The sequence below is a fragment of the Ostrinia furnacalis genome, unplaced genomic scaffold (assembly GCF_004193835.3).
Source record: "Ostrinia furnacalis isolate ACB-3 unplaced genomic scaffold, ASM419383v2 OfSCF1340, whole genome shotgun sequence".
In the NCBI taxonomy this organism is placed as follows: Eukaryota; Metazoa; Arthropoda; class Insecta; order Lepidoptera; family Crambidae; genus Ostrinia; species Ostrinia furnacalis.
The window spans coordinates 108,002-125,651 of record NW_021131579.1 but is presented as its reverse complement, the minus strand read 5'-3'; the positions used below and the strand labels follow the sequence as shown (position 1 = coordinate 125,651).

General features: G+C 43.3%; 1 protein-coding gene across 1 annotated transcript in view; it reads right to left on the bottom strand.

Moving 5' to 3' along the window:
- Nucleotides 1–1,209: 1,209 nt before the first annotated feature.
- Nucleotides 1,210–17,650, bottom strand: part of Ino80 (chromatin-remodeling ATPase INO80) — a 30,189-nt gene continuing 13,748 nt past the window's right edge. Inside the window, exons 11-32 of the mRNA XM_028303941.1 lie at nucleotides 15,976–16,231; nucleotides 15,365–15,511; nucleotides 14,805–14,945; nucleotides 14,600–14,721; nucleotides 13,577–13,884; nucleotides 12,993–13,246; nucleotides 11,997–12,100; nucleotides 11,427–11,579; nucleotides 10,806–10,965; nucleotides 10,614–10,756; nucleotides 10,212–10,364; nucleotides 9,884–10,043; nucleotides 9,406–9,533; nucleotides 8,918–9,007; nucleotides 8,755–8,832; nucleotides 8,263–8,421; nucleotides 6,964–7,066; nucleotides 6,807–6,880; nucleotides 6,354–6,480; nucleotides 5,475–5,627; nucleotides 2,804–3,032; nucleotides 1,210–1,868 (exon numbers count right to left, since the gene is read on the bottom strand). Of these exons, the coding sequence (XP_028159742.1) occupies nucleotides 2,845–3,032; nucleotides 5,475–5,627; nucleotides 6,354–6,480; nucleotides 6,807–6,880; nucleotides 6,964–7,066; nucleotides 8,263–8,421; nucleotides 8,755–8,832; nucleotides 8,918–9,007; nucleotides 9,406–9,533; nucleotides 9,884–10,043; nucleotides 10,212–10,364; nucleotides 10,614–10,756; nucleotides 10,806–10,965; nucleotides 11,427–11,579; nucleotides 11,997–12,100; nucleotides 12,993–13,246; nucleotides 13,577–13,884; nucleotides 14,600–14,721; nucleotides 14,805–14,945; nucleotides 15,365–15,511; nucleotides 15,976–16,231 (3,201 nt within the window). The 3' untranslated portion in view covers nucleotides 1,210–1,868; nucleotides 2,804–2,844. The remainder of the gene's footprint in view (nucleotides 1,869–2,803; nucleotides 3,033–5,474; nucleotides 5,628–6,353; nucleotides 6,481–6,806; nucleotides 6,881–6,963; nucleotides 7,067–8,262; nucleotides 8,422–8,754; nucleotides 8,833–8,917; nucleotides 9,008–9,405; nucleotides 9,534–9,883; nucleotides 10,044–10,211; nucleotides 10,365–10,613; nucleotides 10,757–10,805; nucleotides 10,966–11,426; nucleotides 11,580–11,996; nucleotides 12,101–12,992; nucleotides 13,247–13,576; nucleotides 13,885–14,599; nucleotides 14,722–14,804; nucleotides 14,946–15,364; nucleotides 15,512–15,975; nucleotides 16,232–17,650) is intronic.

The following is a 17,650-nucleotide window of genomic DNA, read 5'->3' as shown; positions in this document are numbered from 1 at the left end:
AGATTCATAAGTGCATTTGATACGGATGGGGCCACTTTGCTTTGCTCATTTTCAAATACGAGGACAAATTTAATTTCCCATACAAAGGTTACGAAACACGTAAACGCCACATTAAGTTGTAACGGTCGCCGTCAAGGAGCGGGAATAAATTACTTTTTAACAAGTCGATACTGGCATAACTGAGGTAGGATCAGTATGTTCGCTCCAACAGTATTTTATTACCTAGCTTTCCGCCCGCGGCTTCGCCCACGTAATTTTGTCTGTCACAGAAAAACAATATTGCACGCGTATTTGCTCACCGTTTAGACCTACCCTGGACTACGACAAACATTTTAAAACCAAAATCAGCTCAATCGGTCCAGCCGTTCTCGAGTTTTAATCAGACTAACGAACATCAATTCATTTTTATTTATATAGATATATAGAATACATAGCTTTCATAAAGAAGACAATGAGAGACATTCACCAGTGATATTATGAGACATTGAGATCAAGAAACATTGGATTATTTTTAATGAAATTGTATGAAATACTTGTACTAAGTTGTTTGAAAATATTTGGGCACAAAATCGCATGTTATCAAGCCTGATGGTACGAAGAGTCCCAATCTCATTACTTGTTACTACTTATGTGATATCTAGTTACAAAGAAAAAGCCGCCCTCGTCCTGGCCTCAGCACCTCAGGGTGAGTATAATCTACATAATTATTTTTATTTATTTAGCTAACGTAATTCAGCCAATCGCCCATGAAATCTGTAATTTGGATCGAGTTTTGAGTTCCATTCATAATACGGCACACCCTTTTCGTGAAAAAATAGGGTTTGTTCCTACTGTATCCAACATCCACTGTGCCGATATGCCGACCCGTTTAAGCCGTGACCCGCACGCTTCCCAAACAATACTATTGTCATTCCCACATTCCATTAACGGTAGCTATAATCTGCTAGCGTTTAACTGAAACCTTCATACACAGGTTTCTTTATCTGCCGTATCTTTTGGAGCTTTTGACCTTTGGAGTATTCCACTAACGAAGTTATGTTACTTATTTTCCGTGACAGCTTTCAATCAAAAGTCCGGTTAACAAAATATTATATTTTCAGTGTGCATATCATAAGTTGAAGATTTTAATAACATTAAGTTTTTGAGGAAAAATATGAGCATGGACTACATTTAACTTTGAATAAAGGTCAAGAAAGATAAACACAGAAATTCTCATAATAATATTTATTTCAGTGTTTACGTCATGTTGCATAATTAACAATGCATTGAACATAATGGTTATTCATATTCATGGTAATCCAAATAGCAGATTTTTGGGTATAATGTTTTTGCAAGTAATGCTTGATTTACTTACATTGTACCAACTAAACCAGAAATGACAGACATTAATTTTAGAACAAAATTAAGGTGGGTTGTTCTTTAGAAAGATAAAAGATTCAACTACAAGTGTGTAAGAGCAAAAATAAAAAGAACAGCCAAATCTTGGTTTAGCTGATATTTTAATACATTAAAAATGGCAACAAATTTACAAATCTTAGTTATTGTATTTTTACAAAATATTTATACATTTTAACTCAGATTGTTATTATTCCACATCTTGTTCAATGTTCTTTTTAAGTGATAATTCATTTAAGTATTTAATGAAATAAATAGTAGAACAAATAACAAATCTTACATAATAAGTGTTTTTATATTTGTTTATGAGCAACATAAATAATAAGGCAAAGTTTCAGAAACTTCGCGTGTAATACTTTACAAATAAAAGCGTTTCTTTGTACATGACTGTTGTAAATATTGCAATAATTACAAATTGCACTAGTGGGAGGTAGGACGCGCAGGCCTGGGTTGCCGTTGATGCAGCGTGGAATCTGGAAAAAAGATATAATTTTAATATCATTTCCCTTAAAGCACATATTGCAGTAATATAATGTCGGGAGGGGTGAAAGGATTATCGTTGTAACGGGTTCAGACTGCATTCGTCAATAGTGGATGGAAGTGAGTAATGAGACCCAGAAGTTGTTCAAAAATATCTACAAAATGCGTTTCACAGCTGTCAGCGACTAGATCGACGATGGACGCGGTGGGATAAGTTGAATCTGAATCTCCATCCATTGCCATCCTATTTTGGACAAAGTATATTGACTCAATCGTCACCCAGTTGCAGCAGTGAGAACACCAATCTGCAGAGTAGTCTAGGACGGCGGCGCATGCGCAACTCTCTGAGCGAAGCCCCAACTCTAGTTACTCAATAGATGGCTTACTTCAAACACCTACTACTGTGATAACTGCAGCAGTCTTCGTGCCTCGCTGGGGCGCCTCTAGTGACTCAATAGTTACAAAAATGAGAACACCAACCTGCACTATAGTCTTCATTGTCTACGGCGGTGGCGCCAGTGGTACCAGTAGAGGCTCGCGGGGCCTTCGCGGACGGCGCGGGGCAGCGCGCGGGGCCGAGGCGCACAGGCGCAACTCCCCGCGCGACGCCCCGCCCTACTCTAGGAACTCAATGGTCAGACAGTTGCCAATGAGAACACCAACTTGCAGCATAGTCTTCGTGGCTCGCTAGAAAGTTAGACAGTTGCAACAGTGAGACAGGTTGGTGCAACCTGCACTAGTCATTGTTTACGGCGGCGGCGCGAGTGGTACCAGTAGAGGCTCGCGGGGCCTTCGCGGACGACGCGAGGCGCCCCGCCTGCTGCTAGTAACTCAATATAGTCAGACAGCTGCAGCAGTCTTCGTGGCTCGCTAAAGTGCCTCTAGTGGCTCAATCGTAGACGGTTGTAACAATAATGAGAACGCCAACCTTGCTCAACTCTTCGTGGGACACGCTATAGTCTTCTTTGTCTACGGCGGCGGCGCCAGTGGTACCAGTAGAGGCTCGCGGGGCCTTCGCGGACGGCGCGGGGCAGCGCGCGGGGCCGAGGCGCGTAATCGCGGCCGGCCGGGCCCGCGGCGCCCGCGCAACTCCCCGCGAGGCGCCCCGCCTGCTTCTATTGTCTCTAGGGGCGCGTCTGACTCTAGTAGAGCGGCTCCTGGTGAATGAAAAATATAATTAAAAACACATCGCACTATTACGACTACATAAGATGGACTAGTGTTTACAATGCCCACGTGATTCCTTTACCTTACCCAGCTCACTCTTAAAAAAAATAAGTACTTTGGTACTAGAATGTAGATGGTGTTTCATATAATGCTGGCTGCCATCCTAGGGATATGTATATAGCAAAAGGAGCAAAGACCACTCACCAGCTGCGATGGCAATGGCGGTGTCAGCGGGCGCGGGATACGGCGGCGGCTCCTGTTAGTCTCATTCCTTTTAGAACGCTTTTCCTACCCAGCTGGGTTTTTTGAGAGTGCTTTCTCAAAAATCTGATCTCCGTATTCTCATATCTGTCGTGGTCCCATTAGTTTGGGACTAGCTACTGTAATAATCCCTAAGGACAAATGAGAGGTGTTCACTCACCAGCTGCTATAGCAATGGCAGTGTCTGCGGGCTGCGGCGGCGGTTCGGGGCGGCATCTCCCGTTCTCAAATGTCCAAAAACGTTGGATCAAATGTTGCTTAGTTAGTTTGGGACTAGATGGCGCTGTATCTTCTGCCGCTGTAATCCCTAAGGACATATCCGAGGTGTTCACTCACCAGCTGCAATAGCAATGGCGGTGTCTGCGGGCTGTGGCTTGGGGTCGGGGCGGCGTTGGAGCGCGTGCCGCGAGCCGCGCGGCCGCCCGCGCCGCGCGCTGCGGGACGCCCGCGACACGCCCCACGCCGGCGAACGCACCGGCGGGGAGTACGCTGGGAGAAGGTCACTCACCAGCTGCGATGGTGAGGTTCCTATCTGTTTCTTTTTTTTCACCCACGGCTCCCGAGACAGGCCTAGTGCGAGAGTATCCAGGGGAGTTCTCGCTACCTTTTAGGATGTCTCGTTATCGCTCACTCGCTCTCGCTCCCGTGTTCGCATATGGAGGCTAGGCGAGAGCTCACGGAGGATTCTACAGGAGGTATTGTCACTTCAACGACGAATAGCACTTAGCGGGCACGGGATGCGACGGCGACTCCTGTCAGTCTCGTTCCTTTGGAACACTTTTTCTGCCCAGCTCTCTCAAAAAAACTTACTACTTTGGTACTAGATGGCGCTTCATTTACTGCTGGCAGCCATCAAAAGGATATTTATGTAGCGAAAGGAACAAAGGTCACTCGCCAGCTGCGATGGCTATGGCAGTGTCAGCGGGCGCAGGCTGCGGCGGCGTCTCTTCTCAGTTCGTTCCTTTAAGATACTTCCTACCCAGCTCACTCAAAAAAAACTTCTGGTGGTATTTCATTTACTGCTGGCAGCCATCCTAAGGATATTTATGTTGCGAAAGGAACAAAGGTCACTCACCAGCTGCGATGGCAATGGCGGTGTCAGCGGGCGCAGGCTGTGACGGCGGCTTCTGTCAGTGGTTTTCTTACCCAGCTCCCTCAGAAAAACTTATCTCCATATTTTCATATCCGTCGTGGTCCCATAGTACAAAAAGTGCTTAGTTTGGGACTAGCTGCTGCTACTGCTGCTGCTGTAATCCCTAAGGATATATTCGAGGTGCTCACTCACCAGTCGCGATGGCAAAGGCGGTGAAGCGGGCGCGGGCTGCGGCGGCGTCCCTTCTCAGTGTTCTTTTAGAACATTTTTTTGCTTAGTTTGGGACTTGCTGCTACTGCAATTCTTAAGGACATATCCAAGGTGCTGACTCACCAGCTGCAATAGCAATGGCGGTGTCGGCGGGCTGCGGCTTGGGGTCGGGGCGGCGTTGGAGCGCGTGCCGCGAGCCGCGCGGCCGCCCGCGCCGCGCGCTGCGGGACGCCCGCGACACGCCCCACGCCGACGACCGCACCGGCGGGGAGTATACTGGGAGAAGGTCACTCACCAGCTGCGATGGCAAGGCTCCTGTCTGTTTCTTTTTTCTCGCAGAGAGCCCACGAGATAAGCCGAATGCGAGAGTGTGCCGAGGAGCTCTCGCTGCCTCTCGAGATGTCTCGTTATCGCTCCCGTGTTCGTATATAGGGCTCTCGCGCGACATATTCGGGCGGCGCTGGATAAGGGTACAGCCGGCATAAGGATAAATGAGAAGTGCTCATTTACCAGCAGCGATAGCAATGGCAATCTTAACGGGCGCGGAATGCGGCTGCTCCTCCCAGTCTGTTCCTTTAAACGCTTTTCCTAACCAGCTCTCTCAAAAAACCGATATCCGCATTTTCATATCCGTCGTGGTCCCATTAGTTTGGTACTAGATGGTGCTTTGAAAGGAGCAAAGGTCACTCACCAGCGGCGATAGCGATGGTGATGTCAGCGGGTGCAGGCTGCGGCGGGGCGGTGGTGACTCCCGTTCTCAAACGTCCAAAAACGTTGTAAGACGGTGCGTAGAACGTCCTAAATGTTGCTTAGTTTGGGACTACCTGCTGCTGTAATCCCTAAGGACATATCCGAGGTGTTCACTCACCAGCTGCGATAGCAATGGCAGTGTCTGCGGGCTGCGGCTTGGGGTCGGGGCGGCGTTGGAGCGCGTGCCGCGAGCCGCGCGGCCGCCCGCGCCGCGCGCTGCGGGACGCCCGCGACACGCCCCACGCTGATGAACGTACTGGCGGGGAGTACGCTGGGAGGAGATAACAATGTTATCGACAGTGTAACACAATTTAACCTATCCTAATTGATCTACAAGTCATTCAAAAAACATGTAAAGCCTGGTCCGTGAACACGTAGAATTTTGTCCAATGACCCCAAGCTACGCATCCTTATCGCTCGCGCGTAATTATGTTGCTGTCGCGCTCGCACACTCACTGCGGGTGCCAGTCGCACAGTCGCGACAGCAATATAATTACGCGCGAGCGATAACGATGGGTAGCTTGGGGTGATTGGACAAAATTCTACGTGCTCACGGACCAGGCTTTAGTAAGAAACAAACAACATTTTAAAAAAGATACATTCATCTATTGAATGTATAATTATGGAACCCTTTTATACTCATATCCATGATGCTATAGTTTGTCGCTTCAAATAATCAACTCTACATAAATGTAGTAGTACTTTAGTTCGTGAGTCAATTATCACGAAATGTGATACATTTTTTAATCATTATAATATCACCGCAGCCAGGAAAGCATGATCTCTCGCTTTTTTTATCCACTGCCAGACATAGTTTGAAATCACTCGTCCACCAAGCTAAGGGGCGTCCTAATGAATCCTAACATCATCAACTGCAGGAACACAACATAATTTACAAGAGGCAAATGGAGGATTTGACTCCTGCCCGACGGAATTACTCCTACATGATGGATAAATGTATCGATTAGATATCGATGTAAATTATATCGATACTCACTCATCGGCACTGCGGGCAGCGGCGGCGCGTCAACCACCAACTGGTCGCCGTCGTCGTCAACCTGCAGCGGGCTGCCTGGCTCCGACGCCGAGTCCCGCGTTCGCTTCGGTTCTATCACGGCTGGCTGCTGCAGAAATAAAATGTTCAGATATGCGGTAAGGCTTTTAGAAGGGCTCGTTCCAATATACTAAATTACATCTGAGACCATTTTCATGCAATAGAGAACACGGTGTACATCCCTTGTACGTTTTGGATAGATAGTGATGCAATCTACATTCTTGGATCTGCTTAGCCGATAATGTAAATGTTATAATCAGTTCTAGTGCAGGACTTAACAAACTTTTTTACCGTGACGCCCTGGGAATTTGCTATTTCTTAAGATGCACAGTTGGAGAGGCCCTGTTCCAATAATTAAATTACCAATATCATTGAAACAAAAGGAAAACAACTTACCGGTGGCAGAATACCTAATTTTCGTTTTCTTTCCCTTTCTTCCATTATTTTCTTTTCTTCTGACTTTTGTCGGTCTGCAAAGGAAAACCATAGTTTAAATTTGAACATAGACTCAACAAGAACCTACTGTATTTAATACGCCTAAATGTATACTTGCATTTCAGTTCAATTTCTTCGTCATCTAAAAGAAGAGACACAACTTCTTTGGGTTTCAACGTGTCTGGTTTGAAGTTGCCGCCACTTATGACCATTCTTTGGATCTGTTGAAGAAACAGTCAATTTTATTATCCACAGCAGTGTACACCCATCTGCACCCTTATTGTAGAGCAAACCCATAGTAAAAGCAAACCCCTCCTCATTTTAGGAGTTTTGCCCATCAATAGTAGCTATTTGTAAGATGAGAATGAAGAATGTTCACTAATTTTGTTTTTTAGCTTTCTGTATTCTCTGTTAAAAATTAAAAATACACGTGAAAGAATTATTTCGATACGTTAATTAGTTTCCAAGATATTGAATTTTAAAAGTGCGGGCGGCGGCCGGCCCGCCATTTTATGCGCGTGACGTCATATTACAACGACTGGCTCATATTTGTATGGGTGGAATCTTGCAAACTGAATTAAGACCCACTTCCAGGCAACCGATTAAGCTGAAATTTCGCAAACACATGTGATTTGGATGACCATGCAATATTATGATGACATGGAGCTGATCTGATGATGGAGCTGGAAGGTGGCCATAGGAACTCTATAATAAAACGACTTAAATGCATCGAGTTTGGGCTCGTTCGTTTTGTATTGATGAGTATTTTAATTCTATATAGTAATCGGGGTCTAATGATGGAGCTGGAAGGTAATTCGCAATAAAACGACACAATCGCATCAAGTTTGGGTTTGGTTCAATTTTAATTTCTGTGATGGGTCTGGGTGTTAATATGTATAATAAGTTTGTATTTACAAAAAAAAAATATTTAAGTATGTTTATATCCGTTTTCTAGTGAGCGGACGCTGTGAATGTACGTCACACGGGGTCACGTGACCGTCGGCGGGACTCAATATTTAAGCGAACTTTGAATGCCTATAAAATCATAACTACTGGGTATTTTTGAATGAAATAAAAACTAATGTATTTGTAAATGTAAAAGCTTAACTGTAACATAGGTTTCAAGTGATTTTGCATACCTAGTAACATTCTCAATTATGGCTTCTAAATAAAATAAAAAGAATCAAAAAAAGAATTCGCTTTTTCGCCGCGGTTCTGTGTCTTTATGAGTGAGATTCCGTACAGATTTCTAGGGCTAAAAAAGGTCACACATGGCTCTCTAGAAAGAAAGCTAGAAAAGATTTTCCAAAATTCTAAACCAGCGCTACAAAGTTTAACGAAGACAAAACTGTTTCAATAATCTATTTTTTTTTTTGCATAACTAGGTCCATGGTGTATTGGTGTCGTACGATCATACCTCGCTTTTCTCCCGTGCGCGCTGCATAATGCGTTCCTCGATGGTGCCCTTGCAGATTAGACGGTACACCGTGACTTGCTTCGTCTGGCCTAAACGATGCGCGCGGTCCATGGCTTGTTGATCCACTGTGGGGTTCCAATCTGAGTCGTAGAATATCACCTGCGAAAGGGTTTCAAAACTAAATACATAATACTAAAGTCTGTCTTCTTAGCTACAATGTTAACAACATTGTTGTTTCGGCAGTTAGAAGTAAGATAGCCAGTTTCTCTGATTTGAGGATTGCGGATGAAACTTTCTTCAAACTACAGCCTGATCTTCACTTTTTATCAGATGAGATGCAGGCCAATAGCTTCCCTATTGTGGTTCAAAGAAAACACATAAACAATTTAGTTAAAGCCAGTCTAAAACAAGTATAAAATCAGACTGCCGCTTGATACGTTAATATTATTGATTGTAAAATATTAGTAGAATGAAATTAAGTGGTTCACTTACAGTGTCCGCAGCGGTGAGATTGATACCCAGACCACCAGCTCGTGTGGACAGTAGAAACACGAAGATGTCAGCTCTTGCCTACATAGAAAATTGAACTTTATTTTCTTCCTTGTTTTAAAAAATATAAAATAGTGTAATGGGCAAAATCAAAGAGTTTCCTTACCTGAAAATCGGCAACCATGTCTCGACGCGCTGATATCTTACTGGAACCGTCTAACCGCATGTATTTGTGTTTTCTGTGCCACATGTATTCCTGAAAAAACATTTACTTTCAAGACTGGACTTTAATTAAATTTCATAGCTCTATTATCTATAGCAGTGTTTTTCAACCTGTGATGTGACCCTGGGGGGTCATCACTGATGACCCCCCAGGGGGTCGCGAATCCTCTATAGGAGGGGTCGCGAGAAGTCGTAAAAACTACTTAAAAAAAACAGTAAAATTTTGAAGAAAGATTTATCCGAAATCTAATAATGCAAATGCATAAAATAAATGTTGTATGGATTTAAGTATTCGGCCTCTACATCTTTGTAACATAAAATGCATGAAAAAAAATGTGAACGGTTGGGGGGAAGCAAAATATTTGTTCATACTAGGAGGGGCGTGGCAAGAAAAAGGTTGAAAAACACTGATCTATAGTATTACATACGTACCTCTAATAAGTCGATCATCTTCGTCATTTGGCTGTAGATCAGCACTCTATGGCCTCGTTCCTTCAGTCTTTTCAGTAATGAGTCTAGAACCGTCAGTTTTCCGGCGTCGCTTACCAGCTGGTTCTTATCTAAAACAAAATCATATTAGTTGATTATTTAGTCTCAGGAAAGTGAATTATAATGTTAAATTAAGTACCAGAATAACTTAGAACTGCCCGTAGGTAACCATAGTAGGATAACCAAAATAATTACATGAGTAATTTGAAATCATCTGCGCAAGACCGGGTCTTGTAGTCATCCTTAGGGAAGGCGTTTTTCTGGTTGAAACGACAACTCAAAACCTGTCTTGATCTGCATTAAAAATAGAAAAAAATTAGGAGTTTACCCGGCATTTTTAGAGACGCCCACCGGGACATCGCGAATGGGACGCGAGTGTGAGCGTGGCGGGACAGGGATGTACACAGAAGCATTTACTTACCCGGCACTTGTAGGGACGCCCAGCCGGCGGGCGGGCGGGCGGCGGCCACTAGGCGGTCGGCGGCCTCGCAGCCCTCGCGGCACTCGGCGTGTTGATGCCGCGTCACGTGGTACGCGAAGCTGCGGGACACCGCGAACGGGACGCGTGTGTGAACTGATACCTGGCGAGACGGGACGCACACAGAAGCGCTACTTACCCGGCACTTGTAAAGACGCTCAGTCGATAGGCGGCCGGGCGGCTATTACTAAACGATCGGCGGGCTCGCTACAGGACACCACGAATGGGACGCTCCTAGGAACGTACACAGAATCGTCTACTTACCCGGCACTTGTAGAGACGCCCAGCCGGTGGGCGGGCGGGCGGCGGCCACTAGGCGGTCGGCGGCCTCGCAGCCCTCGCGGCACTCGGCGTGTTGGTGCCGCGTCACGTGGTACGCGAAGCTACGGGACACCGCGAACGGGACGCGTGTGTGAGCTGATACCTGGCGGGACAGGGACGTAGAAGCGTTACTTACCCGGCACTTGTAGAGACGCCCAGCCGATAGGCGGGCGGGCGGCTGTTACTAAACGGTCGGCGGGCTCGGACCACGAATGGGACGCTCCTAGGAACGTACACAGAATCGTCTACTTACCCGGCACTTGTAGAGACGCCCAGCCGGCGGGCGGCCTCGCTGCAGGTCACTGCGAATGGGACGCGGGACGTCTGGCGGGACACAGAAGCGTTCACTTACCCGGCACTTGTAGAGACGCCCAGCCGGTAGCGGCCTCGCTGCAGGACACTGCGAATGGGACGCGGACATCTGGCGGGACAGGGAAGCGTTACTTACCCGGCACTTGTAGACGCCCAGCCGGCGGGCGGGCGGGCGGCGGGACACTGCGAATGGGATGCGGGACATCTGGCGGGACAAGGAAGCGTTACTTACCCGGCACTTGTAGGGACGCCCAGCCGGCGGGCGGGCGGGCGGCGGCCACTAGGCGGTCGGCGGCCTCGCAGCCCTCGCGGCACTCGGCGTGCTGGTGCCGCGTTACGTGGTACGCGAAGCTGCGGGACACCGCGAACGGGACGCGCGTGTGAGCTGATACCTGGCGGGACAGGGACGGCATGTAATTGACATAAACATGAAACGAATAATGATTCGATTAAATTACATTTTCGAGAGCACTAAACAATAGAATTGAAAATTAAGAAGACTTTTCAGTTAGTACCCGTAAGCTTATTTTATTGGAGCTTTTGGGACATTTCAACATGTAGGAGCTCAATGTCAGCTCAGATCTTAATCACGGTTTGAAACGGGATAATATTGTAAATAAATAAATAACTTGTTTATTTATCTCTCCACAACAGTACATGCGTCTTAATTAATTTAGGTCTATTACAATACTGGACCAGTGTACCCATATCGTTGTGAGAGACTGGTGAGTGGTGCCTGATGTTGTTGACAATGATAACTTGAACAGAAAAAATATAGTTGCCACTTTATAAACAGGTAATCTTCCGTCTCCATATTGGGTAATTGGCCTTACAATACAGCTATTACACTTACCTTCTGTTGAGCCGTGTACAGGAACGAAGGCAGCGGGGTAGGCATATCCCGGTAGACCACCGGCGGCCGCTCAATGTGTGGGAATGGCTGCTCCTCAGTCTGCACTGATATCACACCACCCTCTTCGGTCTTTATCTCACTCAACATTTCCGGCTAAGGAAAATACCCATAAATAATTAGCTTTTGTTCTGACAAAACAAAATAGAAACTAAAAACAAACTATAACTATAAACTGTTTATCATACAGAAAAAAAAAAACCACTATTTAAATATATTTATGTGAGCCAACTCGATAGTTCATACTACAGACTACTTACTTAACACATTGATGAACAGTAACGTCCACGGGCGTTCAGGTAGTAAAGAATGATACGACAGAACGCCTATAGACGTCTCTTACTCGTTTTACATTGACATTATGCCCAAAGACAATGTTTATGAATAATTAGTGTCATTTGAGAAGTAGTTCTTAATAACATGTACTGTCTACCAGTGTTAACAGCCTAGCCTAGGTTTTAGCCGTGTAACTTCTGAAGTCCCAAGAAGCCAAATTAGTAATAAATAGTTTACCTGTCCTTCCTTCTCAGCGTTGCAGCGCAAGCGCATAGCTCGATGTTCTATTGTCTCTGGCATGTAGTGGATCGTGTGGTCTGTGTGCGTGTAGAATGGACCTCCTGGCAAATAAGAATACAAGATATTGATATCAATAAAGCCAAATAGAATGCTTGTAACCAAACCAGTTTATGGTAAACAAAGTTTTATTTATGAGATCACTAGCTTTCCGCCCGCGGCTTCGCCCGCGTGGAATTTTGTCTGTCACAGAAAAACTTTATCGCGCGCGTCCCTGTTTCAAAAACCGGGATAAAAACTATCCTATGTTCTTTCCCGGGACTCAAACTATCTCTATGCCAAATTTCATCAAAATCGGTTGCGAGGTTTAAGCGGGAAAGCGTAACAGACAGACAGACAGACAGACAGAGAGAGTTACTTTCGCATTTATAATATTAAGTTGGGATTGAGCTAATAGGCTAGTTTCCTAAAAAAATTTTTTAGTCTGTCAATTTTAATATCAAAAAATATTGGACACATATATTTTTAACTAGCTTTCCGCCCGCGGCTTCGCCCGCGTGGAATTTTGTCTGTCACAGAAAAACTTTATCGCGCGCGTCCCTGTTTCAAAAACCGGGATAAAAACTATCCTATGTTCTTTCCCGGGACTCAAACTATCTCTATGCCAAATTTCATCAAAATCGGTTGCGAGGTTTAAGCGGGAAAGCGTAACAGACAGACAGACAGACAGACAGACAGACAGACAGAGTTACTTTCGCATTTATAATATTAGTTGGGATTGTTAATCAAACAAATAAATAGTTGTAAAGCACTCATTGACGTCACGGGCATCTTCTTTAGAACTTTGGCGCGGTTTACCTCTTTAAATTTTCATTAGTTTGAAAAAGTGAAAAATACGTGTCGAGTATTTTTTGATAAGTTAACTGACGGCCTAAATAAAACTCTAGCTTTTTTACCCAGAAAACATCCCTATTGTTCTTGCAACATCAGACATACCTGGCACCCACAAAGGATCCGTAAACAGCATTTCTTTCCACAGCAAACTGTCTTCTTTCCTCTTCCCCAACACATCGCCGTCAGGGCAAATCAGCAGACTGTCTTTGCATCTCACTTGGTCGTAGTAGTTTGGCATATCGTCTATCTCTGTCTCTTCCACTTTGATGTGCTCGGACGGCTTCGAACGGTCCCACCAGTTTTGTCTGTGGCGTATCCTTTCGTATTTTTCTAAACTATATTCTATGTGTTGCATTCTGGAAATGTATAAACCATGAAATTACGTAGGGTAGTAGCATGTTTAGGCCGCGACAATAGAAATATGCAATCTTGCAAACAAAAATAAATCTAAGAAAAATATTGTAGAATATTATAAAGCAACTACGAAATCTTGACAGATTTTGTAATTGTATGAATCATTGAAATCAATGTGAAATTATTTTGACATCTCTGAGAGTTCATGTGACTTTACCATACAAATATCTTATTTCCAAAATTTTGGACTAAACCATATAATTTTTTTATTTTGAATTTATGTCAAATTATAGCAATGGAATTATTTTCAATAAAAACAAGTATTAACTTACGCATACAACCACCCGCACAGCATAACCCTATAAATCTCCATCGGCGACAGATCCATAAACCTCGTAAACGCGAAGCACTTCACATTCCCATCTTGGCTTTCTTCTAATTCGCAGTCATTTGCGTTCCTATGCACGTGTTCTGGTATCAACACCGACAGAATGTTGTAGAGTAGATGTCGCTTCGATGGAATGGAACGTATTAGGACGCCGTCTTCGGCGACTAGTTTTGGTATGTGGTAGTCGTCTATGTGCATCGCAAAGGGAGACTTTACGTCGCGCCTTTCGAAAAGCTCTGGATGGTTGCATACCTGGGGTTACCAAGAAAATAGCTGATTAAATTGTTACTACAGGTGTAGTGCTTTATTGGGGTTTCTGCAGTAGTGGAGGGGTGACATGTGACGTCACAATTCTTATCTGAAACATCTACGCCCGTATTCACAAAGATTACTATGGTCTCACAGTGCGCGTGGACGCACAGGGTGACACACGAATCAATCACAGAGCTCAGTTCAACAAGCAAGCACCGTTTGTGAATACGGGCGCTAGTCTTCCTGACGTTTGAAGTAACAAAAATATACTCCACTACCGCAGAACAATCAATATCATCATCTATCTATAGAGTAAGTAAAGACGTAAAGTCGGATTCTTTAGAAATTTCCCTATATGTAAACAAATATGGCCGACATTAAAACATTTTTAATCTGTGCCCTAGTGAGGCGACAAAACCTCTCGTTAATCACGGATTGAAATTATTGTAGTACTTACGTACCTATAGTAAGAATTTATAATGCTTTATAAAGCAGTGCATTAAACAATTAGTAGTACATTCAATGAAGAAAAAATACATTGTTGATTAAGACCCTATTTAAATCTATTTAAATGCAATCAGTAATAAAAATGATTGAATAATTGAAATAAAATCGATTAAATTTACCGATTATTGTCTATGACTTACAGGTTACAACACTGATGTGTCAGAGACAACATTTCTAAAGAATTTAGGTATAGTTCACAAAACCTTACCTTACGAAACTGCATGACTAAATTCATTAAATTCGATGTAAAGTTTTTATCTACGTTGTGACCAGATTCAGCACCAACCGAGTAATGTAATAATTCCTCTATCTTAATTTTCTTTTTTAAAGCTGAAATAAAGTTTTTATTACTCATAAACGTGACTCAAATACTTAAAACAGTATTACACAATGGTTATTTATTTATTTCTTACCTATGTACAAAAGTTTTTGCCTTATAGTTAAGGGGCAATGTACCATAATCTCAATTTTGTCTGAAAGCTCGTTTTCCACGTCTTTCTTTATTCTCCGTAACATGAACGGTTTTAGGATCATGTGTAGCCGTGACAAGTGCTCTGTGAAGTACATTCAACTAATTAATAATCATTTTAATTCCTAATGAAAATGACAAACACCATGTTAAACTTACAGACATAATATAAAAAATAAATCTTATTTATCTTTGAAATTGAAGTCCAGAAACTAACAGTCAGTTGAGTCTAATTTACGAGTATTGGGAAAAAACGTAGAATTTGGAAAAAGACGGAACTTGCATTGACTTGTTTCGTCGAACCTTCGAAGTATCGTCAATACAAAGACGCATGTATCGCTAACGAATGTATCATTACAATTTCAGCCATAAGACGTCCACTGCTGAACTAAGGCCTCCCTCAATGATTTCCATAATGAGGTCGTCAGTTCACCTTGTGGTATTGTGTATCGTTAATCCTAAATCATAAAACCTAAATTGTGTTCAATTAAACTTTCGACTCACTCTCATCAATAGTGCTCTTATTCTCAGCGTGACTTTCGATGTCTTTCGAGAACCATTCGTTGAATTCCTCATGCGAATCGAACAGCGTCGGCATTATAAAGTGGAGGAGTGCCCACAACTCCGCCATGCTGTTTTGGATGGGTGTGCCTGTAATAAATGCGTGAAGTTAATTACGCTAGAATTGCCAAAACTGCAACATACTGTTTTCATTGGAATCCAAAGCCGAATAACCCAAAATACATAGAACCAAAGCAGTATTAAGTAGCAAAATAAATACCAACAACATATCTACACTAATATGATAAAGAGGAAAACTTTGTGTTTGTTTGGTTGTAATGAATAGGCTCAAAAACTACTGGACCGTTTTTAAAAATTCTTTCACCATTCTAAAGCTACATTATCCACGAGTAACATAGGCTATATTTTATTTTGGAAAAAAATAGGGTTCCGTAAAATATGTAGATAATGTAGACCACGCGCGCGAAGCCGCGGGCGGAAAGCTAGTAAATTATAACGTGGCATGAAAAAATCGATAAGAGTTTATCGTGCCACGCATTTTAAGCCTACTGTAGGCCTATGATGGAAAGACGATAATTAGGAAGGTTACTCACCCGATAGCAACAGTCTATTCCTGCAGCTAAAACCAAGCAGCAGCTTCCACCTCATACTGGCCGAGCTTTTTATAGCCTGCGCCTCATCCAGGATCATATACTGCCACGACACACGGTTCAGATACTTTAGATCTGATACGACGATCTGGTATGACGTCACTACGACGTGGAAGGCGGCTTGGCGAGTGTGCAAGTCTTTGCGCTCCCAGAATTGGCGGAGAATCTTACGCTCGCTCGGGCTGCCCCAGTAGGGTACCTGGTAGGTAGAGAAGATAAATGGATTTAACATAAAACAGATTGTAACAAAAGAGGTCGTAAAATTTTAATCGTCTTGGGATCGAAGAGAATTTCCTCCAGACATCAATAGTTGTTCTATAGTCCCTCAGCGGTTTATTGTACTCATTAATGCACCTGTCATACATTACACTAGCACTGCACTGTCTTGCCGAGGTCCATCTCATGTGTCACAGTCGCACTCACCGCTTTGAAGTCGGGCAGGAAGCACTGTCAGTTGTGCGTTTTTCCACAAACATTTGTACAAATATCTTGCAAGTCAGACACGAAGCGTTCCATATCCTGCTGCCAGTTGTATATTTCCACATACATATTGACAAATATTTGCGCAAATATCTTTACAAAGTTACTCACCACTTTGAAGTCGGGCACGAAGCGCGCCATCTCCTGCTGCCAGTTGTATATTTCCACAAACATGTTCACAAACATCTTCACAAAGTAACCACCACTTTGAAGTCGGGCACGAAGCGCTCCATCTCCTGCTGCCAGTTGTATAAATCCACAAACATGTTCACAAACATCTTCACAAAGTAACCACCACTTTGAAGTCGGGCACGAAGCGCTCCATCTCCCGCTGTCAGTTGTACATATCCACAAACATGTTCACAAACATCTTCACAAAGTTACCCACCACCTTGAAGTCGGGCACGAAGCACTCCATCTCTTGATGCCAGTTGTATATTTCCACAAACATGTTGACAAATATGTTCACAAATCCATCCATCTTCTCCTTCCACTTGTATACAGGGTGTTAGGTAAATGGGTATATGAGCCGACACTAGCCCATGTTAACATGGGCATATAAATGGTATGGTGAAGTCAGAAATTTGATATCATCATTTTAATTTTTTAATTTTCATACAAAATAAATTTTATAAAATTCGATTTATATGAAAATTAAAATAATTAAAATGAAGATATCAATTTTCTGACTTCACCANTATGGTGAAGTCAGAAATTTGATATCATCATTTTAATTTTTTAATTTTCATACAAAATAAATTTTATAAAATTCGATTTATATGAAAATTAAAATAATTAAAATGAAGATATCAATTTTCTGACTTCACCATACCATTTATATGCCCATGTTAACATGGGCTAGTGTCGGCTCATATACCCATTTACCTAACACCCTGTATATCCACAAATATGTTCACAAACATGTTCACAAAGTTACCCACCACTTTGAAGTCGGGCACGAAGCGCTTATCTCCTGCTGCTAGTTGTATGTATCCACAAACATATTCACAAACATCTTCACAAAGTAACCACCACTTTGAAGTCGGGCACGAAGCGCTCCATCTTCTCCTACCAGTTGTATATCTCCACAAACATATTGAGAAATATGTTCACAAACATCTTCACAAAGTTACTCACC